Here is a 27,129-nt window from a genome sequence, read left to right as displayed (position 1 = left end):
TAATATTGATCCGGGGCAGGAATCCGAGTCATGTTCTCGGAGTTCAGTATTAAGATGCTCCCAAATCTCACCGATTTAGTTTTGAAAATAATTAATTCCTCACATTTCTCAGGGCTGGTGATGCTGTGGACCAGTACAAGAGTTTATGGTTTATAAAGGATCTTATTCCGTTGATTGCATGTTGATAAGAGGATAAAACTTTTATTTCCTTATCTGTTCTGCCTTCCTGCATTGTCTTTTTTAAGTGCTTAACTAAAACATCCTCGACATGTCGTGGCTGGGCAGCTTCTCGTGTTGAGCTTGGTTGAAAGAATCTAAAAGTTTAATCAAATCAGAAATAAAATAGAAAGAAGAGGGACAACAATCGTGAATACTAAAACCACTAACAACCAAGTGAGCCTGGGTAGAAACGTGTTTCTGCAAATCCTTCCCTAGACCTGCCCTTTTTGCCCTGGGAACACTAAGGGCACATGCCTCAGGACTAAACCACGCATGTGCAAAAAAACACAAAATATTATGGTATTGATTATGACAGAAACTTGGCAGATAAAAGGGATCCAACATTTTGAAAACAGAATTGATTCAATAACAGGAGGTGGAGGAGCTGGGAGTACTGCTGAAAGTATTATTGGGTGGACATTGTGTATATCGTAGTACACCGTTGCTTCTAACGGGAATGAATGGAGTAAAGTGAAGAATGTTTACTCATTCATCATCACGGATCAAATATATTCTATTTCAGGCACATCTTAAACTACACCTTTATGTCTTTGCTCCCACTTTTGTCAGGTGAACATCACAATCCTGGACATCAACGACAACGCCCCCGCGTGGAGGGACGAGCCGTACCATACCAACGTAGTAGAGATGAGCCCCGTGAACACCGACGTCTTCTCTGTGAGTGCGCCTAGCCTAACACAACTGCTCTGGGCGGCTGCTGACTGCAAGCCCACGTCTCCAATTTTAATGTTAACTCATTCAGTGCCATTAATGTCTAAAGACGTTTTTTATACCGTAACCCAAACATGCACTGGCAACCCTGATGGTAGGAACATATCTCATTGAGATGAAAAAGGCCACCAATCACGTCTGGCTCAAACAGCTGTGCTGTGAGAAGCACCAACGCCATCCGGCCGCTGCTATTGAGGGAGAAGTTGCAGACTACGAGGGTGGAGCTCCACCACCTCCAGGATTACAACTACATGACAGACACACTGCAGTTGGTTCTGATCCGCAGGGGCATGCACTGTGTCCATTACTAATCACCTTGTACACCTCATATTTTTATTTCCAACTCTGCATCATGCCGTTTGGAGAACTTGTGTGATGGTCCTTCAGTGGTTTAGTGTATAAAGGAGGGGCAGGGGGAGGAGTCGATTGTGCTGGCGGACAGCTTTGTCGAGCGGTCTGGAAAATATCACTATTTATTGAATGTGGCTGAGACCAAGGGGATGGTGATCAACTTCAGAAGCAAAATGATCGCGACACAACCCCCGGTGCATTCTGGGTAAGGACATTGTCATGGCAGAGGACTGCAGGTAACCGGACGTCCATGCAAACAGCAAATTGAACACTGACACAAAGACTAGAAGGAATCAGTTGATTTGTCTGTTTGAAGTTTAACCATGACGTATGTAGGAGCTATTTAATTTCATATTTATTTTCTATTTTAATTTCTATTCTATTTAATGTCAAAATTCTAGAAATTATAACATTCTGGTGTATTAAAGTTTCACAACCAATCAGAATTAGCATACAGTAATCTATTGTGAATGAATATGAATATATTTATTAGATAGAATGTAAGAGTACAAGTACAGTCACAAAGTAGCATGTATTACAGTACAAATAAAGTCAAACATCCTGTCTAAGAGGAGCATTTCAAAAAAGCCCTTGCGGTCTTGTTTCCGTTGAAAGTCCTTCGTACATAAATCATCCACAATTAACAATACAAATTTAACAATACAAATAAAAATAAAACCAATATTCAATAACTCAATTGATGCAACGTAACATTAGAAAAATAAAAATAAAATGATTTTACACCGCCGATGCAAACTAACAATTAATCTAAAATAAATTATACGTTTGTAAAATGAACTACTCAAGCACAAACACTGGGAGGATACTTTAAGCCTGTTTTGTTTCGTTACCTCCACCAGTGCAGTTGTGTTTTTGCCTGTGTTTTTTCTCTGTCTGTTTGTTAGCAGGATTATGGAAAAACTGCTGCATGGATCTTGATGAAATAAAATCTGAAAAATGGGTCTTGGTCTAATTTAGATCCCATTAAGATTTTGAGAGCGATCCGCATGCCCGTCTGGATCCAAAAATAATCCAGATTTCCCATTCACTTGTAATTTTGGCTTTTTCCAAAAAAATCACATCTTAAAATATGCATTCAATTCCCTCACCAAAAATCACAGTCATAAAAGGGTCCGATATGAAATATCATACAAAATGTCGAGTGCTTTTCTTATGTTTTTATTGTTTGTTTTAAGAAGGTGGTCAATGTTCACAAGGTAGGGGGTTCATTTATTGACGTGTTGGACTCATTTTCATATGCAAATGTCATGCAGAGAGAGCAGCATCTTCGGGTGGTGTGTTTTTTTTCTACTGGTTTTATTCATTACTTTGCTGTGTGGTTTAATTTGTTTACGCTGACTTTGCAAACTTTAATTATGGAAAATGTTTTTTTATGAAAAAAGGTCAACTGTATGATCAGAGTGATCAATTGTTGTACCGCGGCGGTTTGCATCAGAAGGTCTTTGAAGGGGTCCTGTACATGTTGACAGATATAGCTGCGTAATCTGACACCACAGATGCGAAATACATCCCAATACAAACACTCGATTTCAGCTCAAACGCTCTCAGTGTCCTGCTGGTGTCTTTGCCAGTGTGTTGTCGTAAATTAAGTCCCGATTATCCATTAATTTAAGTCAGTGAGTGTAATTAAGAGAGTCCGATTGCTAATTAAAATGTAGCCTGCAGTCATACGCATAGCAAATTTTTCAGCTGTTGGCAAATGCAAGTAAGAACGCTTTTCGTGCCAGAACAAGAGAGTGGAATGGAGAAATTAAAAGGAAAGAGAAATTTAACATACAAGTTGCTGCTAAAATGCCTATTCATGTTCTCTATGTTCCTCCCTTCAGTTCGGAGATGTATTTATTTATTTATAGTATAACTATGAAGACGACATACTTTGCATGTCTGCTCATTGCACAATAAATCACAGCAAGCATGCTTGCGGTCCTGTAATTCACTGTACAATATACGTCTGGCCCAAAGCATTGTTTCCATGGAGACAGGAGTCCGCCGGTTGACTCTTTGCAGAGGTGTCCGACAAGCTGATGAATTTCTTTGCGTTCAGGGCCAGGATCGCCCCCCCCCCCCCTTAAATCTCAGCGCAGCAGAATGTCACCACTGCAGCCTCGTACATGGCATATTTGCACATATATAGTGAAGCTGCGCTCAAATCTCTGTTCCAAGCAGCAGTCTGCCCATCTGAAGTCTGACCACTGCTGCAGTCCAGTATATCAGCCTGCCCCAGCCAGACATGGCCCATCATCTATTAGCTGCCATCCAGTTCCTGATCAATGCAGCAGCCTCTGGGATGGCTACCTACAATGTCCCCTTAATAATTAAGTACCTGCAAAACCTTTCTACCTTTAATCACCAATTAACAAGATTCTAACATTTTAGTCGGCGTACTGAATAATTGATCAACTCTTTAAAAGTCAGACTGAGTTTTAGGCAGGCTTCCAGCTTCTCACATTTACTGCCAATTTGTGTCAGAAACGTGACATTACCCATTTTCTTTAGCTGACCAATGTTAAATGGGGTTTTGTGTGTGTGTGTATATATATATACATATATAAAATGCTCTTTATTGAATTGCACTTGACTGAGATTTCATGCATCTTGTCATTCCAACATCTAGTTCTAGGTGGCGGGGGGGGGGATTGTTAACTTTCAGTTAAAGATCATTCAGAAATATTTTTTTTTATGTTCCTCGTCTGCCCAGGTTTTGGCAGTGGACCCTGACAATAGGGAAAATGGGACAGTGAGGTACAGTATCAGTCCAGAGAACCCCTTCTACGCTATCAACAGCAGTACTGGGAAGATCCGCACCAGTGGGGTCACTCTGGACAGAGAGAGCTCCAACCCCAGGGATGCAGCGCTTATGAGGACTATCATCATCTCAGCCGTCGACGGTGAGTCATGAGGATGCGTGCGGTGGGATTTGACTTTGCTTTTCACTGTGTAGATTTGTCTGACTCATGATTCATGAGAAAGTAAGATTCAATATCGTTATATCATTATCTCCATGATGTCCATGCTGAGCAATTAATCAGAATTCTTTAAGCCTTGAGTTTAATTTTGACCATAAAACCTTTTTTTTTTTTTTTGCAAATTCCTTCCTTTCACGATGAGCTATGGGGCCTTTAAATATGACCCTCTGGCCCCCTCTTCAGGTGGAACACCTCCACTGCGTGCTTCAGCCAGCACCACAGTCTTCGTCAACCTGCTGGATCTCAATGACAACGACCCAACTTTCCTCAACCTGCCCTCTACGGCTGAAGTACCAGAAGGACTTCCCATTGGCTCTTCAGTTTTTAGGGTATAATATGAGATTGTTATTTAAAAACATTCTGACCCCCCCCCCCCCCCCCCAAAAAAAAAGCTTTCTGGGATCTGGGATATGCTGTTCCTGGCAGCGCCTCATGATCATTCATTACTATCTAATTGAAGTAAAACCTTATATGATCCTACCTCTTTCTTTCTTAACCATTATCCTTAGACTTGTACTTTTTTCTTGCTCTCCGTTGCCCTCCCTCTGTCACATCCCTTGTCTTTCTGCTCTAGGTCCAGGTGGCGGACCCAGATGAGGATAAGAATGGTTTGATTACGATGGCCTTACAGATGGGAATGCCTCGCCTCGACTTCTACCTGAACGCCTCCATCGGCGTCCTCACTTCCACAGCAGTCCTGGACCGTGAGCAGATTGGACTGTACCACTTGAGAATAATTGCATTCGACGCGGGGAAGTTCCCTCGCACCTCCACCTCGACTCTCACCATCACGGGTGAGAGCCTGCAGATGTGGCTGATGATGATGATGATGAGAAAATGAAGTTGGATTTCTCTATGCAGTTTCTTAAATGAACCTGCCAAGTAAAGGTTTGATAATTAGGTGATATGAACAGTTACTTCATTATGATAAATAATAAGCCACTGACTTGCGAGGAATCTGCTGAGAAGGATGTCGCCCCCTGCTGGTGGGACCTGAAACACCCTAAAGCAATGAAAACCATCAGACTTAATTAAAAGTGCATGGAAAAACTGAATTAGGTTTAGTGGCATTTTGAACTGTATGTAATATTTACATTGGATGAATCTGTTTTACTTCCCTTGATGACGGCGCTCAGGACACCTGAAAGCCTCTCTAGATTCCACGCCATCCCCTTTAGCAGTAGTCTCTACTCACAACGCCACCCTGCTGCCTTACTTGTCCTCATGTGCATCTATCTGTGTGTGTCGTCGTGTCTTTCTGTCTGTGTGCTTTTGGGCGTGGGTCAGTCCTGGATGTAAATGATGAGACGCCCACCTTCAGCCCGCGCGTGTACAATGTTTCCGTGAAGGAGAGCGTGCCCAGAGACCACATTGTAGCACGTCTCAGCTGCTCTGACAACGACGCCGGCCTCAACGCCGAGCTTAGCTACTTCATCACAGGTCAGAGGTCACAGTGGGAACTGTTTTTCTTTTGTGTGTCTGTTGGGTCACACTGTTTTACAAATATGGAGACTATGTGGACGGACGGTGCCTTTGTCCATCCATCCATCACGGCATGACTTTGTGTTTGAGCTGAGATCATTGCATCCTTTATATATACGTTAATGTTCTTTGTTCTTAGGTGGCAACCAGGACGGGAAGTTCAGCGTCGGCTTCAGAGACGGTGTCGTCCGGACGGTGGTTGGATTAGACAGGGAAGCCCAAGCGGCATACACGCTGATCGTGGAAGCTATAGGTGAGTTCATACCTCTGGATAATGATTTTAAATCCGTCATCTTCTATCTTCTCATTACAGATTCTGTTTGCGTAGTTGTAAGAATAGGCATTATGAGCTGCCACTGTAAAACGATGATGAAAAGCAATGCCTGCACATCTGCAAGGATTTCACTGTATTTCTCTACTTCCTTTTGTTGCTGTTTGAAAAGACAGAACAAAAACTCTGTGGCTTTCCTGTTTTGGAAACCATTGAATCAGGCTTGCTTTTTTTGTGTGTGTGTGTGTCGGGGTGTGAGGGTGGGGGTGGGGGACACAGAAACAAGAGGGGAGGCAGAGGCAATGTAAAACTGTGCAAGAGAAAAGCATACGCATATTGTCCTAATTCACACACATCTGAACATGGCCCAAGTTGCAATAAGGCAAGTTCAGATCAGTTTTTGCATCAGCCCTGAAATGAGTAGCAATCTGAATGATTGTGTGTGTGTGTGTGTGTGTGTGTGTGTGTGTGTGTGTGTGTTTGCGTGAACGTATTTGTGCACACAGACAATGGTCCTGCAGGCAGCCGGAGAACCGGCACAGCTACTGTGTTTGTGGAGGTGCAGGATGTCAACGACAACAGACCCATCTTCCTGCAAAACAGCTATGAGACCAGCGTACTGGAGAGTGTTCCCCAAGGAACCAGCATCCTTCAGGTGGAGCACACACACACACACGCACGCACACACACAAGCGCATGTACATACATGCACATGCACACACTGTTGAACAACAGCTGATAAACTTAGAATGTCCTAACCCTAACCATTTATTAGAGTGAGAATCACAAAGCACAAAAACAAGCTGTTACAGAGTGCTCTCTTTTTGGCTCAGGCTGCGTTTGCCTTGTCAGGATTTGGTAACTCATCACGGTTTGAGACCGGCACGAAATCCTTGTCATCAAAACGGATCTAGAAAAAATATTTCCCACGGAGAATGTGAGATTTGATGATGTATCAAATCCTTATTTGGAAACATATAATTAAATTGAATTATGTCTGGATTAAATACATTTTCTCCCCACTAAATTTAGTACAAAGCTGTACTGATAAACAAAATGTATGCGCAGCAAAAAAAAACACTTGGTTTCTAAACCCAGCTACAATGGCTTTTTTTAATAACATTCTGAAACCCTTGTTTTGTTGCAAACATCGTCCACGTAGCCTTTAGAACGCGTCTTCATGAACCCTACTCCTGGTGTTTGGTGAAGTTTGAAGCACCAATGAATATACAGTGCAGCCGGTCTTCCTTTCAGGGGGTCCGTGAGTCAGATCTCAGTAACGTAGTCGAATAGACAAGGCACAGTGAGGTGGGGCGCCGTGCCGGATTCTGGCTGTGGTGTCTGCTGGACAGGAGTCTGGGACACCCGAGTGCTCTCACACTCGCGCGGCCTGCGATGGGGCGGCCGCCTGAAGGAGAGGTTGTATGCACGCCGATAAGACCCCAGTCTCTTCCACACTTTCAGCTGGGGCTCGCTGGACTGCTTTCCTCCGCGGCTCCAGCTCTCGCCGGTTCCACAGCTGCCCTCGGACTCCCCGTCCTGTTGGGAGGGTCGGCACACTGCCAAGAAGGCCGCCAGCCCCGCCAGCAGCAGCGATAAACCCAGGACCACCATGATGGTGAAGTGAGGGTCATAGCTTTCAGAAGGATGAGACGGAGGGTGTAGGATGGAGGGAGATGTGGCAGTGGCTGTCAGGAGGGTTTCGGTGCTAGAGGTGAAGGTGAGGTTGAAGCCTGGCTCAGTGGTGGCCATGTTGCCCTACATGAAGAAGAGGACAACATTAGGTTGCATGTCATTTCCTGTCTCTCTGCATGTGTGTGTGTGAGAGTGTGTGTCGTCGGCCTCAGCAGCAGCTGAGCAGGTTCATTTTCACGTTATTGGGATCGTGCACTCAAGAGCTAAGCCAAACACACACACAAATGCCTCCAAGCAGACGCAGACGCAGCGAGCGTTTGGCATTTACAGCAATTATGCAGCTATTAAATGAAGGCCCACAAAGCAGTTCATGCTCGACGTGGTCTCGTCAATGTAAAACAAATTTGCTTTACTAAAATACCCCTTGTAAAACAAAAAGCGTCTACCACTTCTACCCCCCCCCCCCAGTCTCCAATTACCCGCCCCTTCACTACATACACACACACACACACACTTCATGCCCCCATCCTCATCATTTGCAAATGTCATTGTCCTTAATTCAGCGGAGACAAAGCATGGCTTATCGGTTTAAGGGAAACACATTGGGACGTGAAATTATTTTTAAAAACCAAATGCCAGGAAAACTGTGAAAAGGCCAGTGGAGCAGGACGGCTCGTTAGACAGCCAGTTCATTAGTCAGCGCCTCCGAGCACATGCACACACCGACACACACACACGGACACGCCATCAACATTCTCTCTTCTTTCTCACCCACACATATTCTTGATTAGAGCTGTAAGGTGCTCTCCCTCTGCATTGTTGCTCCTGCAGCTCTGACTGCTCAGCGAGTTTTGAAACAGTCCAACTCCTTCCGTTGAAAGGACACATTGTCTAACGCGTTTAAGCTTTAAATGATCACGCGCTAAAGTAGCACACCTGCTTTTGAGGTGGGGTTTTTTGTTTCATTTCCTCTCTGATTTCTGTTTTTTTTTATTCTCTGTGTTATCTCCATAGGGAAAGAAGAAATTACTGCGATGCAGGAACAGCTCGTAGATCCAATATTCATCCAGATTAAGTCCCCTCCATGCTGAATAAAATGCACATAATAGTCGTCACGTTCTCCTGCAGGCATTGAGCAGGTACTCGAACATACATCAAGCAGCTCGTGCTTTTTATGAGCTTCATTCTAAAATGAGACTCGACAGCAGACAGGAAGTATGTATTGTACGAGACTGAGCAATCTTAAGGGTTAATTAGATTCTAAGTGCTGAGAAAATAACAACGCTTCATTTTAATACCTCAGTAACGTGGAGTAAAACTTAAAACACTTTGCAAATGTATACTTACACCAACACTTTAGAAACGCCTTGCTTAATTCCAACAACTGAGGTCAGACCTGTTTCTTGGCTCTGCTCACTTATTTTTCCTCTTTTAACGGCCGCCTTCCTAGAGACAGAGGGGGGTGGGAGGGTGGGGGGGAGGAAGATGGAAACAAGGAGGGAACTGGGGTAAAATGTGGGGAACAGCATTATCTTGCTGTTGTTTTAATCCCGGGGAGCCAAAGATAATGGCGTGCTTTGTGAGCCATGCAGAGGCTTCGTGATAATCTCTCCCTGCTCGCGCTCCACATACTTACACTTACAACATCTGGCTCTGCAACGCCGTCTTACACTTTATTCACCCCTTTAATGGCCTAAGTGGTGCAGTCCACTGTGTAATACCCTATTCATCTCTCACCAAACTGAACCCCCAGCCCCTTTTTTTCTCCCGTCTCCTCCTCCTCTCTCCTCCTCTTTCTCCTCTTCTCTCCACATCTCTTTATGAAGCTAATGAGACTGAAGTCGGGCCCCTCTTCACAGGGGGAGCAGGAGAGAGAGAGGGAGCGAGAGAGAGACTCTCCTGCACAGTGTGTGTGTGTCTGTATTCTGTGCGTGCCACCGTGCACGGACGTGCACGGACGTGCTCGAGCGTGCGTCTTCAGGGTGTGCTTCTGTGTCCGATTGACTATGCACTTTGTAGGAACCTCCACAGGATCTGTCACATCCACAGAGGACGGGAAGCCAGCGGCTCTGTGCCTCTCTGGATTCGGAAGGCCGTCTTATGACATGGCCCATTCGCCAGCATCCCAGCATGCTTCACTATTAATCTGTGTACCATGTGGAGCCGTGGTGTCTGTGGCTTTGAGCTGCTTTTGGCTGTAGCCGCCTTTGACAGTGAAAGAGAGAGAACTGCTGCCGTTTCAGGCTGACTGCCAAGCCATGCAGAAGTTGTTGTGGAAACGCATACTGGCCACCAGTGGATGTGGGCTTGAAGGAAGGAGATTGATGCATGCCTGAAATGCACTGTCTGTCATGGATCTTACACCATAAACACACTGTAGAGGCAAAGAGAGAGAAAGATTCAGCCGAACTACGGAGTCTCAGCGTTCAGTCGTCATGGAATGATGGATATGCCGGCTCCTGCGGTTCTGTTTTCAGTGTGTGAAATTAATAAAGGGTTCTTTCATCAAAATATTACCAGAGGGGCTCTCTTGGCACTGCATGTCCTGTGTTAATAATAGCCAGATGTTTGTCCTCATCAAAGTGTCTCCTGTTTTTGTCTGTGCAGGTTCAAGCTATGGATTCAGACCAGGGGGAGAATGGCCGGGTTCTGTACAGAATCCTCACTGGTGAGTGCCCCCCCCCCCGCATGGCCTTCATCGCTGCTCTTGAATAAATGCAGTGAAAGAGTTGCACCATACGGAAACTTTAGCTTTACTTACCTTGTCTAAAAGTAAAAAAATAAGTGTTAAAATTCCTCCAGCGTGCAGATATGTATTGGCTTTTCGGAAATTTCCAGTGCAGTTACTCATTCATGTGTTTAAAGCTCCTCTTACCATGATGGAAATATCAGCGATGATCAATGTGCTTTGGAAGCAGAAATGATCTAGTCTCACTAATAAGGATTAACGCTTTCCTAAATTGGTTTTGGGCTTTTTTATGCTTTCCGAAATTCATTTTATAGTTTGTTTTGTTTATCCTCTGTGTGTGTGTGTGAATGCACGATGTCGTTTGTGGATGCACTCATGCGTGCAGGGAACAGCAACAGCATGTTCAGCATACACCGACAGACCGGACTGGTGACCAGAGGCCTCAGGGCTCTGGACAGAGAAACCAGCAACTCCCATGTGCTGGAAGTGGAGGCCTACAACAGTGACGAAGGCAGCATGAGGAGCTCTGTGAGGGTGAGGAAGATGATGTTACATGCTTCATGCTCAGGGGCTGTTCAGTATTTATGAGAACGGAGAGTTAGGGATGCAAAAAAATATATAATAATATATATGATATATCATTTAAAATGTAATCGCACTTTATTATCATTTCACACAGTGATGAAATGAAATTAAGTACAAGGTGTTCTGTTTGTGATCCAGTGCGGTTCATTAAACAGCTGCAGCGTCACACAGTAGCTGAAACCTGAGTGTCGTTATGCAGAATCTGAGAGTAAATGTTAGTAAATGGTTCTGTATTAATGAATTGTGGGCTTTAATGTGCCCATGATCTGCTCAATTACATAAATGGTTTATTTAATGATATCGATTGCAACATTTTCCAGTTGATCCTCTTATTTTCATTCAAAGTGCTCTACTTTTTTGGAGTCACAGATGTACTTTGAATGAAGGTCTTGAAATGAGGTGTGGTCACACGTTAGCCAACAGAAAGTGGCTTTGGACTGTGTGTTTTTGTCTTTTTTAATATAAAGTAATATATAACGTTAGTTGACAAAAGATCCTTTGGGTGCATTAGGAGATTTTAATAATGTAGGTGGAGCTATTGTTCCTCTTGCTTAAATGCCACAGACAGCAGAGGTGTATTTACCATTTCTGCCCATGTGGACTGCAGAAACTATGATCAGTGCAGGTAATATCACCAATGCTTATTATTTACACCCACATCCCATCAAGTTTATTTTACAATGATTATTTCTATGACTTTGCTGGCCCAACTGTGATGCGTGCAAATCACTAAATCTATTACACAGACAGGGACATACCACAGCCCTCTTCATCCTCCTCAGTAAAGTATTAGTGCATCTGTTCTCGGCCTAAAGTTCATGTGCTTTAGATTTTTAAATAGGCTTCAAAGTCTTCAAATGTGGACTTCAGGAGAGCCATTCTATTTACAGTAGTTGTTTTATGTTTGCGGTCTCATTCCCTTAAGGCTAAAATGATTCAGATGCTTTCCCAAAGACTATTTTTGAGGGTTTTTTCAAAGACAATATGAACTTGTCTCCTCCTGTAGGTGATCATATACGTAGATGATGCCAATGATGAGGTGCCGGTGTTCACCCAACAACAGTACAACCGTCTCGGGCTCAGGGAGACCGCTGGCATTGGCACCTCTGTGATTGTGGTGCGTGCCACAGACCCTGACACTGGTGAGTGCCATTGTTTTTCAGTTCTTGTCGGCCCTGCAGTGGTGACATTTTCACCAACCTTTCATCTCTGGGCACCCTGCCATTGGAAAATATCAAATCACTCAGCCAGCCAACGCTATCTGGTTTATGTCACAGTCCATAACTAACTTCACTTGTAACTGTCATGTAAATGTCTACTTCTGCTCCACTGTACCGACTTCCTTGATTGACTTCCCGTTGTACAGAGTGTTTTGGAGATATCTTCCGATGCATCTGGTGCAGTGACATACATTTTCCAAACCATTATCGCAGGGCTTGGGTTGAAACGGAAGGAAGCACTTGACAGACAAATATATGTGTTGATGCCAGTGTTTAAAGTTCTAATTGTGAACTCCCTAACCCCCCCCCCCCCCCCCCCCCTTCCTCCTCAGGTGATGGCGGAGCTGTATCTTACACTCTTATGTCAGGCTCAGACCGCAAGTTTGTGGTGGATGCGAGCACTGGCCTGGTAACCACGGTGGACAGCCTGGATTACGAGACCAAGACCACCTATTTGATGAATGTCTCAGCCACTGATCAGGCTCCGCCTTTCCACCGAGGCTTCTGCACCGTCTACGTCACGCTGCTCAATGAGCTGGATGAGGCCGTGGCCTTCTTCTCCGCCGGATACGAGGCATCGCTGCGTGAGAATATCGCTACTGGGACAGAGGTGGTCCAGGTGCAAGCCCAGTCGGCTGACAACTTGAACCAGCTGACCTACCGCTTCGACCCCGACACGTCACCCGCAGCTCTGGCCCTCTTCAAGATAGACAGTGTCACGGTGAGCAAGGGACCAATGCAGGACAGGCTACTGATGCTCTGAACGCAACATACATCTTTCTTTTTTCATACAAAGCTTTCTGTTGTTGTTGATGCTATTCTTCTAGCTCTGTCCTTGCTCCCTGTCCATCACACCAAGATCATGCATGCAGCTTTTATGGAGGGGTAGATGCTCATTTGTGTGGCGTTTCAGGGCCGCATCACAGTGACAGGACAGCTGGACAGAGAGAAGGGCGACATGTACACCTTGACGGTTGTGGCTGATAACGGAGGGCCAAGAAAGGACTCCACTGTGGTACGCTTCGTTCTGAAATGTTTATCTTTCTTTTTGTGCAAAACATTCTATTTATCTGTTCTTTTCTCGTGGCTGTTCTATTGTAGAAAATGTAATGGCATTCCTCTTTTATTCATTGCATCTCTCAATGGAAGCGCAGAAGGTAAGACATGTCCTTTTTTTTTTTTTTGAAAGAAACATAAGGTGTGTTTCCGGGTTTGGGTTATTCGATTCATCTCAAAGGTAAGCGAAGGCATCAAACGGGTGACTTGTGGATTGCTAAATCATGTCTCCATTGTATCTGTTGGCAGGTTTCAATCGCCATTCTGGATGAGAATGACAACAGTCCAGAGTTTGACATCACATCGGATACTTCAGTGGATGTTCCAGAAAACACGCCCATGGGGGAAAGAGTGGCAGTTGTGCTTGGGAGGGACAAAGATGCTGGACTGAACGGGCTGGTGAGAGATCAAAATGAAAGTTTAAAGTGTAAATATTCATTCATTTACACTGTTCATTCAAGCTGGCTGTGATGTCGTCGCCCCCCCCCCCCTGCCTTAAATACTTCAGCCTGATACACATGGCCATTCCACCAGCAAGCCCCCACCCCAGCTCTCATTTATAACTTATAACTTTTCTCTTTTGATCATACATTCGGTCTACATTCTTCTACATTCATACATTCTTCCCCTTTTATCAGATCCTGTGTCTCCATGGACGACTTGGGTTGTTTGTTTCAGCCAAATATAACTATCAGCTATATTCACACAGTATGGGGATTCGAGGTTCTGACCGAACCCAAGAGTAGTATCACTATCTGCTTGTCCCATTTTGACTCCTTCCTCTCTCTCAGATCAATTTCACTCTGGTGGCGGGCAACATGGAGGATGTATTCAAGATCAAGACGGTGAACCACACCTACGGGGAGGTGTATGTCAATGCTCCTCTGGACCGAGAGTCAGTAGACCGCTACTTACTGAAGGTCAGGCAGCAGATCTTTCAGTGCATCTCTAGACGGCTCGATACGGATTGGATGTGTGAACCATCAAAATATCATTCATGATGACAATGCTTGACAAAAACTCTCAGCATCGTGCCTCCTGATATAGAGATTAACAGAAACATAAAATGGAAAATCTCATGGATGACTAAGAAATAGGAGCAGTGAAATGAGAATTCAGTTGCTGCAAACTGTTCTGGAGCTTCACAATTAAATATTAACCTGAGTGAAACAGCGAAATATGTTTTAATAACTTGAGTCTCGATCTCCAGACGGCCTGAGGTCAGAAAATGAATTGAAAATATGCTATTTTGACCCTTTTATAGCCTAAAATCTTGGCATGGTGGCGAGCAAATCAATTGTTTTGGTCGATTGTTCTCTTTGTTGCCTGTGTGATTATCTGCCAAGTGACCAGCTGTACCGTGCGGCCGAACGGGATCACTAGAGTGTCCGTGTCTGTGGTTGCAGGTGCACGCCATTGACAATGGCTCACCTCCCAGACACACAGACCATTCCCTCACCGTCAACATCCTGGACATCAATGACAATCCACCTGTTATTGAAAGCCAGAGGGGCTACAACGTCAGCATAAGCGAGGTAGGGACTCCCCGACACACACGTGGAGCATGGTGCTTGCTTTCAGGCAGTTGTTTGTGGAGCTACGAGAACTTTTTCTTCTTCATGATGTAAACTGTAGAATGTTGGAGGCGGTACGTCGGTCCTCCGTGTGATGGCCGCCGACAAAGACATCGGGCCGAATGCCATGCTGTTTTATTACATCACTGCTGGGAACCAGGACCTGACCTTTCGCATGGACCGTGTGACTGGAGAGATGGTGACACGGCCGGCGCCTCCAGACCGAGAACAGCAGCAGGAATACCGGCTGACCGTTACTGTGGAAGATGACGGAACCCCACCACTGTCCGTAAGCTACAAGCAATAGCAGCTGCATATATGTTGGTGTTTGAGATCTGTGTGGCTAAATGAAGAGATAGTAACACTTAATGTGTCAAACATGCAGTAAAATGCAGCGGGCAGGTGTGTGAATCTGGCCTGTGTGATTTGGGCATAATGCAGTGCCCTCTTTTGGTCAGTTAGTGTATTGCACCTTAAGGATGACAATCCTGGGAATCTGTTTACTACCCATGATATCCGTCAGCATGAAAAGGTTCAACTCAGACATGGTGAGACTTCACGTAGCCTGCAGGGTGGCTGGCTGAGTCGTAATGAGAAGAAACGAGGAAGCGACTTTATAAACAGGAAAACCACAAGTCAAATTTCCACAAAAAAAAAGAGGAAGATGAGTTGAGTTGCTTTTCCTGTTGAGACATGTTTGCAACATTTTGGAGGTTTTTTAAACGTGTTTATGTGCATGAACGGAATGCCGGTATGTGTATTATTTGCTTTGCGTGTCTGGGTCAATGCAGCGAGATGTAGGTGGCGTAAAGTGGATCCGCTCCAGCGAACACAAGTCAACCAATTAGTGGATTGCATAAAAAGCACTGGATAAAGGAACAAATATCCCCACCTCCCATCCAGCTCTCTCTCTCTCTCTCTCTCTTTCTCTCTCTCTCTTCCTGCAAGATAAGATTGTTTCATCGCTTTCGCCGCTTCATGCCAGCCTCACTCCGGTGAGCACCATCGCAGAAGTTCAGACAGTTATGGTGACCTGCCGCTTGAAAACCACCAATGATTGATGCGACTACTAAGACGCATAATAAGCTCCACTTTATTATGTTAGCTACACATTCTACATGGAATGTAGCAACAGACATCGTTTAATGGTATGACTGTGTCCATAACAAGGTTTTTACAGTGTAAAAGACAGAGATGCAAAATGTCATTTAAATATGCAAAATTAAGCCCGACCATAATATTGTTCTTCAAACAAACAGCCAAATATATGTAAACACAAGGCACACTTGAAAACACAAATATTCAAACTTGCTTAGGTGTGACTCCAATTATTTAAATGTTAGACAAGCACATATTTACATAATTCCCCGCCCTATTTACCTGCTACCCCATTCCGGTGACTTCCTTTAAACACGTCGTGCCTCAGGGAGAACGCAACGCCATCGGTTTCTCCGGATCCGATGCACACAAGCTGAGGATCAATATCTTTACAACCACTTCTTATTTTCATTCAGCATACCACAATGAAATTCGGCTAACATTAACGATTGCGATTCACTTATAAACATTGAATTACACATTCAAAAGTACAAATGAGCACACATCAAAAGGACAGAGATGGCAGCGGTTAAACAGACATCTGCGATCTACATTCATTTGAAATCAGTAAGCATTTTAATTCTTAATTATTATACTGTATATCAGCATGAATGCTATCATCTGATCCCCCCCCAAAAAAATACTGAATTTCAGCACCTTTGCAGCCACTGTGAGGAGCGGCCATTCTGAAGTACAAGGAGGGGATGGGGGGGGGGGGTATTTAGGGCAACCGAGCTGACAGTAACGGAGGTATGAACGAGAGAAATCCAGTGGAAGAGCTACAGAAGGACAGTGCAATGCCAAAAACGCTAATTACTGCCAGCCGCTACAAAAATAATGGGACTCCTCTGGCAACTCTTTTGGTGCGAAGCTGCTCGACAACTTGATTACACTTTAGAGCGAGCGATCTTTAAGCCACGCCCATAGTTCTGTTCAATGGGCGCTGTTGTCTTTTTGGTTCAGGAGCAAAAACAGGTGTCTCGTTTCTTACTTTCACGATACTTGCTGCAAAGCGGGCCGACGCTGAAACCCGGGGTGTGTGAGTGGATCGTTACCTCTACCTATTCACTCTAAAGAGAGGTGTTGAAGTGGGGGGGGGGGGGGGGGGGGGCAAAACAGCTTCAGACCTGAGCGGCTTTTTTGACCACGAGAATATTTCTTTTTCCTAAACTTGAATAAATGAACTTGTGTTCGCTACCAAACGAGGACTTTCCTTCGTCACTGACATTGACGCTGACTCGGATGATTCCAGATACTCTTTTCATCAAACCTGAGTTTAACACCGTTTCACTTCCTGGTTCGCGCTCCAGTTGACTGAGCTGGCTCTAACCAGTGTAGGTGTGACAGCAGCCTTGGACACATGGAAACTGTTGTATAATGTTTCATATGCTACCCCTGCACCTCTCCCCCTCCCACAATCAAGCATAGGGTACCTGTTGGCTCAACCCCCCACCCCACCCCCGCCCATCACAAAACAAATGCTCACAAGCAAAAGTTTGACTGGCCCGCAGCTGTTGTTGCAGGCGAAGAAAGCTCATGAATAAAAAATGGAGTCCGTTCCCTCTTGCGGTGCAGACATTGTACAGAAGACAATCCCAGCAGAGGTTGCTGTGAGGCAACATCACTATGGAGACAGAGCGGAGGGGAAGAGGGTTGCAGGACAGTCTGCGAATCAGCAGTTGGAACACTTCACACCCGCAGGAACTCTGGAGACTCGAGGATGGTGTCTGGAATAGAGGAGAGAGCAGGTCAGTGGGAAGAAAGACTTGCGAGCAGGTGAGAAAAACAGAGGGGGGCGTTTGTACTGCCACAAAACGTGGACGCTTTTCCAAAACTCCTCCTCCAAAGAGTACACGAAGCACACAGAGGCAGATTTCCTGGTCCGAGATGCCTCGGTTTGTTGCGCATTTAGAAAGCAGAACAAAGTTAGAGCATGTTGCCAGTAAGAGGGAAGTGCTGCTGGTTAAATTCCTCTCCGCTGGAGGTCAGCGGGTCTGAAAAGATGAAGAATAAAGCTGAAGTGTAGCTTTTATCTCGGTAAAACAAAAATGCAAGCCAGGTTGTGTGTCCCACACATTTATTGGCCATAAAAGGAAATCAGTTCTGGAGGAAGGATCCACCAGTTTGGGACTCTCTCGGAATCGCAGCTATAGCCTAAGAGCAGTGGCGAGATTGCATCGGTCGCTTCGTGTAAGCAGAGGCCTCCTTTGTATTTGAACCAGTTGACCCCAGTTCTACCTCGTGCTTGCTTCTGGGACACGGACTATCTTCAGCCTATAAGCTCCAGTGGATGTGACTTATCCATTTTTTCACACTAAACTGTCCAAGACTCTAGAAGCAACATGCTGTATGAGATGGTTTGGGATGGATTTTAAGTAAGACAGGCCCTGTCCTTTCCTTTGTACCATCATCGAAGCATCGACCAGGAAACAGTCCAATCTGCATCCGTATGTCTGAGTCGGTACCCGGGGAATTGTTACGGAAACATTCAGGAATGAACCCCTCCACTGCAGCGGATGTTTCGGTGTTAGATTTAGTCGGGTCAGAGCGATTGCCTGAAGCTCAGCGTTATCGGGGTGGAGAATGACTTGATTACAGCATCGAGTAAATCTTACGCTGGCTGGGTTTCACACCAGGTCTAACGCAGCTTTTCGAGTGCAAGCAATGCAATTTTTGCACAATAATGAAAGCAACTTTCCACCAAATGCAGGAAGTTTCAGCAGCGGTCCGAAAAGTCTTGGTTTCTATTCGATTTCATCAGACTTGTACCAAATTAGCTGCACATTTTGAAACGTGTGTTCCCAAAACTTACCTTGCGTCACTGCAACATGCCACTAGTTAAATATTTCATTTGCACATGTGGTGAAATGTTGCACCAATAAACGTTTGGCTTGGATCTTTCCCGTCAACATTTGTGTGTTACATTGACAAGTTCTAATTGGCAATGGCGGCTGTAGCTTGCATCTATTATTGTCATTACTGTTACAATTAATTCCTAGTCTCTCCGGGAAGGATTCCGGCGTGTGCGTTTAGAATGCCAGGCATGGACTAGCAATGATGACACACTCCTAAACTAAAAGACAGACTTACGGGAGTTAACTCACACTGTCCGTCTTTGTGGAAAGATGTGTGCATGTGCATGTGTGTGTCCTACCTTCTATTGGGAAGAATACGTCCCCGTGTGCAGGAGGAGTAAGGGGCGTTCCTGGCTCAGACAACAGGTGGCGTCCTGTCTCTGAGGGCTGCCTGGTCATGATCTGAGACACGGTCCGGGTCTTAATCTGGGGTGATCCCCTCAGATACATCGGATTCTCGTGGCCTTGAGCCTCACTGAACACACACACACACGTTGAAAGGCAAGAATCCACATAAGTAAAATAATGATCAATAAACTATTTGCATGCTCAACATTGCTAAAGACATGGAGAAGCTTTATGTCTGTTGCTTGAATCGAAAACACCAGATCTCTCTGTCCGGATGGAAGAAAGTTCTTTTTCACTTTTCTAACAAGTTGAACATTTTCAGATAGTAGAAGTAACTTTTCTGATTGTAATGTGAAGAATCTCTGTTTCTACGTGAAGCTGCAACCAGCAAGACCACAGCAGAAAAAAACAAAACCAAAAAAAAGGCACGTTCAGGACAGGCACTGCACTTGTATGGCGTAAAGGGCAACTAAAGGTCGCCAGCGCTCTACGTGGAGGTTGCATTTAGTTTTACAATAATTATAATAATTCTATGTCATTTTTTAGAAACAGAACCATCAGGATATGTGTAGGTTTTTAGCAAACATAAAGCCATGGTAATTATCTACATAATTACATCTAATCATGTTGTTAGACGACATGTTATGGCCACGACACGGTGGAATATCCACGCTTCGTTATTCCGTAGAGCAGCTGTGTTTTGCAAAAGCTGGTAACCAGCTGCCTGACAGCCTGTGGGAAAGCCTACCTGTCCATCCGCACCAGCTCCTGCGCACCTGGAAGAGAGGAAGCAGGAAATGAGCCATTGTGAACGAATTGGAACAAAACGGAACCCCACAGATGGGATGTGAACGTGCGTCCTACTGTGTGAAATCGGTCGGGCAAAATATTGTGAGCAACCCAGTGTGCGCCTTATATTTGCCACACAGTGTGGACATGGAAATGTGCTTGTGAGTGTGTCTGCGCATGGATGTAATACATACGTCTGCTCGACCGGGTGCTCTGCCTCTGCTTGTACACGAGCAGCAGAATAAGAGGCATAGAAAAAAGAGCCAAGACGCAGGCTGCTACAGCCAAAGCCACTGGTACAGAGCCTGGGGAAGTAAAAGATAGGCAGAGCGTTAGATCAAGCAGAAAACCAGGCCAGGCATCCATTGGCTATCAGGCTTTAAATACAGCGGCGTTACCTTCTGGTGGTGTGGGATCCCACACAGTGCAATCCTGAGATCCATTTCTCCCTGGAGAAAAGAGGTGAGATACATCGACCACATTACAGCGCAGCATTAGCGTCTTCCTTTGAACGCAGAAGGAGTCATTCTTCTCATCGTCAGGCGGCTATGCTCATGGATAAAGGCAGTCAGAGTCTAGCAACAAAACCGCATTGCTCTGCTCAGCGTGTTTGCTAAAAGACACTGTGATTAAGTCGCCATTCTTCCTGCCAGTTTATCCATAAAATTAAGTAAAACAAATCCCCACCCATGCGTCTGATGGCCTTACGTGGTGTAATCTGGAGGATAATGTGGCTGTGGGGTCTCTGCTTGGGCGGGTCATGCTGCTTATGTTCCACCTGGGCCACGCAGCAGTAGCGGCCCTGGTCCGCATGGGTCACGTTCTGCAGAGTCAACCAGAAGTTCTGCTCCGTATATCCAACTTGCAATCCCGGTGGCAAGCTGTGCCGGTCGTGGGAGTGGCTACCGATGGTAATATGGCGTGGGCCCATCCGTCCCGTACAGTGCTGGTCACTGTGGGGCGTGAAAAGCCAGCCATGCTTCACGACGTCAGTGGGGAGCAAGCCGGCGCCTCTCTGGCTACATACCAGTTTGGCCGTCGCGCCCTCGGGACAAGTTTGGTACAGGTGTGGAGGTGAAACACTGAATGTGGAGTGCGCAGGAGGGCTCTCACCTGTGGGTGGAGACAAAGGAAAAGAGCGGATGAATGCAGGAAAGACAGCTTTAGAAAGTCAGATTCAAGTCTTCGTTCACGGGTTTGGATGAGAGGAACATTCTGTGGGGTTATAGCCCTGATATCCTCTCAGATATCCTCAGTCTGAGGGGGATGAAGTTCACACCTGGTTCCAGCAGTTGTAACACAAATAGCCGCAACGCAAAAGGAGTTGCAGGGACTCTGGATCTCAACATGGATTTTAAGTCAGACAATTTTCCATGCACTATTTCTGCACACAGCACGCTTCCTGGTTTATGTGCATTTTTGGTTTGCAGTGTGTGTTTCCTGTTCTATATATTTATACTGTTGTTACAGATGGTCTGCTGATGAATATAAAGATAAAAGCCTCCAGCGGGAGTTTAAAGGCCTGCTCCTCTCAGACGGCTGCAGGAGAGGATAAGTCCTCACATGACGTCTCTATTACCATCAAACGAGCTGCTGTGTAGAAGCCTGACTGATGCTCCATTTTGATCAGTATCTGCATCGTAGAATGAGTAATGCTCTGTGGTATGATTATTCACAGATTGCAGTAAACAAGCATTTCATTGCACAACTCCACACACACACACACACACCTCTGAACTACATTCAGGAAACCAAGTAGAGAGGAGTGAGATGTTTCTCCACAGATTACACACTGCTTTCAACCACATCCTGTTGTGACTTACAACTACTAGTGCAACAGTGCAACACACAAAGAGACCAACGCTTTAAAGGGTGTCTGAATGACTATTTAGTAGCTATAAGGTAAGGCTAACATCATCCGACTAAGCTGATTGGAGTTACCTGTAAATCTTGATACATGGCATCACTTTACATTTACAAACTACACATCAACTATATATATATATATACAGTATACATATATATACACACCCAGCATGTACAGCAAGCGAAACACTCAGACACCCTCTGACTTCCTCTGTTTAAATAGATCGTCATCCTTTTTAGTCTGGAGCAGTGAGTCAAGTATCCCAGGATGCTCTCGGCGGTGTGTGTTGTTGCCATGGAACCTACATTACCAATTAGAGCTGCAGCTATCGATGATTTAATTCGGTTAATCGAGTAATCGGATAACAATACATGAAAGTGTTTCAGAATATTTTTAAGAGGTATAAAACAAACAAACAAATGTTAATGCTTGCAATCACATTTATTTTGAACTGCACCCTCAATAGCATTGAGATTGTTAACGTTAATTTCACAAGAGCATTCAATGCAAATAAAACTAAATAAAATAGTGATGTGTCACACTGTAAAAAATATATATATAGATGCATTCAAATTATACAAGAATACTTTCTGTATCAAGTATGGCAATGCATTGTCAAACAACTATTTACATTAATTTGTCATATTTTATATCTACTTCCTTTTGCCCCCCCCTGCCTTAGAATTATAAAGTGCATTTTGAGGTGTGCGTAAGAATTAAGAATAAAGTCAACACATTTTAAAGGAGCAATCCACTGTTGCTGTGCAAACATGTCAGCATGTCCTGAACTCGGGCCTGTCCTGCGCAGCAGAAAAGCGCTCCGATGTTGTGGGCGTGGCTGGAATGATTTTGTAACCTTTACATTGTTTCTGGTTGTTTAGATGATCAATGTGCTGGATGCTTCCTGGTTAAGTGCTGCAGCATCGACTCAGTCCTGTTGTCGAACGCCAGTGCTGTTTGACAGCGCTAACATTGCACCGCATTCTCCAGTTTATGGGTGATTTAAATATGCAACACTAATTAAACGAGTCCTCGAGGCAACAGAATTGAAATTGAAGCTTTTTCTAATCAAATTACTCGATTTAATCGATGAATCGTTGCAGCCAACCGCCTGCAAGCACACACACACATCGATGTGCAGAGTGACTGGATGGAGCCAGGAGTTGAGGAGTGGACTTCCTTCCTGGCTTGACTGGGCACAAGAACTCTGTGACCACTCCTCCACACGTCTGCCTCCTTCATTGTTGAAACTGGATTTCTAGCGCTACAGCTACGGCTGAACGATTCGTGATGGCCTGAGGGTTGCAGATCTACTCGCACCCTGATCTGTCAATGATGATGTCACATGTAGGTGTTAAAATCCTGACAGGAAACGTGCTGCTATGTCAGAACTCGGAACTGCTTTATATGCAACGCCATTTCTTTCCTGAGCAGACGAAACATAAAAATAAGGAAGCGCAAGAATCACTTTAGTGCGTCTAGATAACTAGCATTAAGGATAGATAATACCAATAGTGAAAAAATACCAATAAAATAGTGACAAATTAAAATGTTGCTAATATGCATTTTACAAATATGCCAATTCATCATATTTTGACGCATTGAAGGCAAAGTACAAAATCTAAAGAGACAAATAAGCCATAAACTAAATGAAGGAAATAATTATGAGATGCACATTTTCAGATCCCCCCCCCACACACACACACGCACACACACACACACACACAAGGCATGGGTGGTATTTCAGTGAATTGTGTCTATTTGTTTGCCCGATCATAACTGTTGCAAACGGAGAGGTGAACTACAGTAACTCTACAGCTCCCCTTTGGAAGAGGGCCAAATAAAAACAGTGGACAGACTTCTGCATCAAAGCGGCTGAGGGGACGGAGGACAAAGGCTGATTTATGACGTGGGTGTTTCATTTCCACATTAGGGTTCCCATACTTTTGTTTCCCCTTCCAATGACGCTCTGCTGATTGCAGTAGAATTTACAGTGCATTCCTGCAAATGATGACGTTCTGCCAGTCACGCAACAGTCACAAACTATTGCTCACAGATTGCAGCATTAATGTTAATTATGGTAACAGACACTGTTCGTGTTTTACTTTCAATTAACAGTGGCGTTTCAACCAGACTGAACTGTGCCGGGGGAAAATACAATAGCTGACCAGTAAGCGACCTTTGCTTCATGATACATGTTTGTGTACTCAGGGTACGTGCATCCTGTGTAAGTGTCACAGAGTGTGGGGTGCATGCCATGATCCGGTGTGGCCCACTGAAGTGTGGACTATTCATTGTGTGGGCCAGGAAAGCAATAGGAAGACTAGGGAGGGTGATTAAAGTGAAACTGTAGCCCCCGTGGCTGTTCCTGCCTGTGCGATGGGACAATAGGAGGGGAAGTCTCTCCTCTCCCGTTTCACACCCACCCTGCCTCCCCCTCACTCGCCCTTTTTTTTTTTTTAAACAGCTCTAATCTCTGCCTTCGTAGACACATATTTCAGGCTTTGGGGTGGGAGTTTCTGTTGCCTGATTGAAAGCCAAACTGGGTCTGATAGAAGGTTACCAGTTTGGAAACATTATGAAGGTTTGAGTGATGGAATATTGATAAGACCAGAGCTTTTCAAAATGGTTGTTCAAAAGCTGTTTTGGAGACAAAACAGGGTGATGAAACCAAAGTGTCAGGACGACTTGAGCCGCCTTGATGTGGTTGAAACAAGGCAGAAGGCAAAAGCGTTGTCTCGTGGCTGGCGCGTACAGAATTTCTGATTCCTGTTCTCAGGATCATGATAGTCCCTCAGGGCCCAGAAACAGCCCCCCCTTTGTTTTCAGCTTGAATGGCACCTGTTTGGGACATGTTGCCTATATGGCAGCTTTCAGACATGCAGTGTAGGCCATGTGGATGAATTAAACATGTTTCAACATCAACTTGAATACTCCCAGGCTGTTTTAAACTGTTTTAAATGTGTGTGTGAGCGTATGTTTGACCGCTCAGGTGCTCTCACCGAACATACCACACTGGTAAATCTGGTTTCCTTTCACTTGCATGATATCTCTACCTGTGTTTGTACAACAGCCCCCGACACCCCTTCTTTTTTCACACCTACTGTAATGGTAATGATTATCCATCCCATTACTGGGCGTTAATGAAACCAGCAGGGGGATCCCAGATTAGTACTTCTCCAAACACACGGGAAGGTTTCAGTCTAAACAGATGCATCCTTTCTCCAGCAGCCGTTGTTAAAGTGTGGCAGATCAATCGAGACATGAAAGGAAGCGCGTGTCGCTCAGAGATGCAGGACTTTTAGAAATATTTCTGTGGCGATAAATTTGCTGGCACACGTGCGATTTAAGGAAAGCACGTCTTCAGAATTGACACTTTATGGGCACGACGGACAGTTTTGCAGATATATTTACAACTTCCTATCTACAGCCCATTTTCAGCACGCAGCAGTGATGGGAAAGTACTTTTCAGATTGCAAAGTAACTTAATTATTGTTGCCATCAGAGCCACTTTCAAAGTGTTGTTGTCGTCATGTGATTTCGATCCTGAGAAGCAAAAGCACACGTTGCTTGTGTTTGTTGGTGCCACTAAAAGCAGAGTCCAGGCCGTCAGTGACAGTCAAGGGTGTGTCCTTGGTCTATATTTAGGGACTCCCCAGTATGTGAGAAACATCTTTACAAGAAGTATGACAGCGACTGGTATTCAGGGGTTTTTTATTACTTTTCATAATTGCTGAATATTTAAAAATCTGATTTAAGCTACAAATGTTAGAAAGACCTTTTGTGACACCCACAAAAATCACAGAAGTACGAAAAACATCCCCCTCCTTCATGTTCTTGTTATTACTCATGCACATGCATCATGGGCATGTTGCTCTGATAATGTCTAATCCCCCCCCCCCTTTAATGGCTGTGCTGCAAACAGATACTTTCATCTCAGGCGAAAACGAAGGAGATTTAAGAACAAGAAAGCACAAGAGGGCTGAAGGAGGACACTATGAGGGCGGGTTTTATAGCATAAATAAACGATGTGATTTCTGATCACCTTATTGACTTCTTACATTTGATCAGCCCAAGTTCAGTAAATATGACTGCTTGGTTTGAGGGTCTCTTGTCATGAGAGCTTATCTCGACAGATCTAATGAACCCTGAAGCTAACATCTGCTCGGTTTCAGGGGTGCTTCAAATGACACAGCCTGCACCCCTTTTGCAGCTGCTTCGTCCGTCAGTCGTCTTGACGTCAGGCAATACCAATGTTAAATAGTATGCCCACATTTCCTTACGAGTAACCACGGATTTTTTTTTATTGTATTAGTTTAGAAGAATTAACTTTGGTTGGACGTAAAGGTCAGCCAGACGCATCACGTTTACGTTACTCTGCATCTTCCGAGTCGTGGACATGTTTGGACCTTTAAAGAATGTGGCCTCCAGCCTCCGCTGCCGCCGTTCAAGTTGTAAAAGGTGGAATTTACGCATCATTTCATCCCACCGGAGGAGCCAGATGTTCTGTCTCAAAACAACAGCAGCAGCGACACCGAGCCTGCCAATCTGTCTTCATCACAACAGTCTTCACAGATATGCCTTACAATTAACTCATTGAGTGCCAGCCATTTTCAGCTCAGCTATATGCTGAGTGCCGCAGTTTTCTCGCATTTTTCACCATTTTCCAAGCCACACAAAATATTCTTTACTACGACTAACGCACACAAACCTAACAAATGAAAGATTAAAGTATATTCTTTCATCAGGAAAAGAAAGTGTGTTCCCACCATTTGTTCTGGAGTTATTGGCCGTTGAAGAGAGGCAGATTTCAATGTCAGGGTTGGCAGTGAATGTTTGGGTTATAAAAACCGTCTTTAGACGTCAATGGCACTCAAAGAGTTAAAATAGAACAGACAACCGCCATGTCTGTGCGTTGTGAGCCAAGATGAAAAAGTTTGACAAACTTGAGTTCATTTAAGTTAAGGTTGCGTTTTGACACAGATGTTCTCAGATGTCTTCATGAACGTTCATGCTTTTATGGAGTGGAAATAATATAAAATAAATAAATCCTGTCCACATCAGTGAAGTCCGGTCACTAACATCGAGCTGTCAGTTAGTTTAAACACAGTTTAACGAGCAATTTAAAATGCAAAATGAAAAGCCATCAGTGTTTTTAGTTAGTTAGTTAGTTAGTTTTTATTTGTTTGTGTTTTTTCTGCCCTTACCTCCAGCCATGTAAAACATAAAAGAGCAGATCCAAACTACGGACTTCTTTCCCCAGATTGATGACCGACAGCGTAATCCGCGCATGGTTGACTTGGATTATAAACTAAATCTATTTCCCTGATTCCCCGCTGTATGGATGACAGCTCCGTGTCCCTCCGTGTCC

At 44.6% G+C, this 27,129-nt stretch overlaps 3 protein-coding genes across 3 annotated transcripts in view; 1 reads left to right on the top strand and 2 right to left on the bottom strand.

Moving 5' to 3' along the window:
• cdh23 (cadherin-related 23) overlaps positions 1–27,129 on the top strand; it is a 142,105-nt gene that overhangs the window by 99,141 nt on the left and 15,835 nt on the right. Inside the window, exons 20-36 of the mRNA XM_068741568.1 lie at positions 790–897; positions 4,022–4,211; positions 4,473–4,618; positions 4,864–5,083; positions 5,577–5,729; positions 5,911–6,024; positions 6,549–6,697; positions 10,285–10,345; positions 10,752–10,900; positions 11,958–12,093; positions 12,504–12,892; positions 13,085–13,186; positions 13,326–13,328; positions 13,477–13,626; positions 14,019–14,147; positions 14,634–14,762; positions 14,863–15,090. Coding sequence (XP_068597669.1) covers positions 790–897; positions 4,022–4,211; positions 4,473–4,618; positions 4,864–5,083; positions 5,577–5,729; positions 5,911–6,024; positions 6,549–6,697; positions 10,285–10,345; positions 10,752–10,900; positions 11,958–12,093; positions 12,504–12,892; positions 13,085–13,186; positions 13,326–13,328; positions 13,477–13,626; positions 14,019–14,147; positions 14,634–14,762; positions 14,863–15,090 — 2,556 coding nt within the window. The remainder of the gene's footprint in view (positions 1–789; positions 898–4,021; positions 4,212–4,472; positions 4,619–4,863; positions 5,084–5,576; positions 5,730–5,910; positions 6,025–6,548; positions 6,698–10,284; positions 10,346–10,751; positions 10,901–11,957; positions 12,094–12,503; positions 12,893–13,084; positions 13,187–13,325; positions 13,329–13,476; positions 13,627–14,018; positions 14,148–14,633; positions 14,763–14,862; positions 15,091–27,129) is intronic.
• LOC137895424 (uncharacterized protein C10orf105-like) lies at positions 7,309–7,794 on the bottom strand. The gene has a single exon (XM_068740885.1). It carries the CDS (start codon positions 7,792–7,794, stop codon positions 7,309–7,311), a length of 486 nt encoding a protein of 161 aa, XP_068596986.1.
• On the bottom strand, positions 17,589–27,074 carry vsir (V-set immunoregulatory receptor). Its single transcript, XM_068741735.1, has 7 exons — positions 26,966–27,074; positions 20,600–21,004; positions 20,290–20,340; positions 20,086–20,196; positions 19,851–19,878; positions 19,054–19,229; positions 17,589–17,626 (listed from the first exon to the last, which is right to left on the bottom strand). Exons 1-7 carry the CDS (start codon positions 27,048–27,050, stop codon positions 17,589–17,591), a joined length of 894 nt encoding a protein of 297 aa, XP_068597836.1. The 5' UTR covers positions 27,051–27,074.

Source organism: Brachionichthys hirsutus, chromosome 7, assembly GCF_040956055.1.
Source record: "Brachionichthys hirsutus isolate HB-005 chromosome 7, CSIRO-AGI_Bhir_v1, whole genome shotgun sequence".
Lineage (NCBI taxonomy): Eukaryota > Metazoa > Chordata > Actinopteri > Lophiiformes > Brachionichthyidae > Brachionichthys > Brachionichthys hirsutus.
The sequence above is the reverse complement of the archived record's forward strand: the minus strand, read 5'-3'. Positions and strand labels throughout refer to the sequence as shown.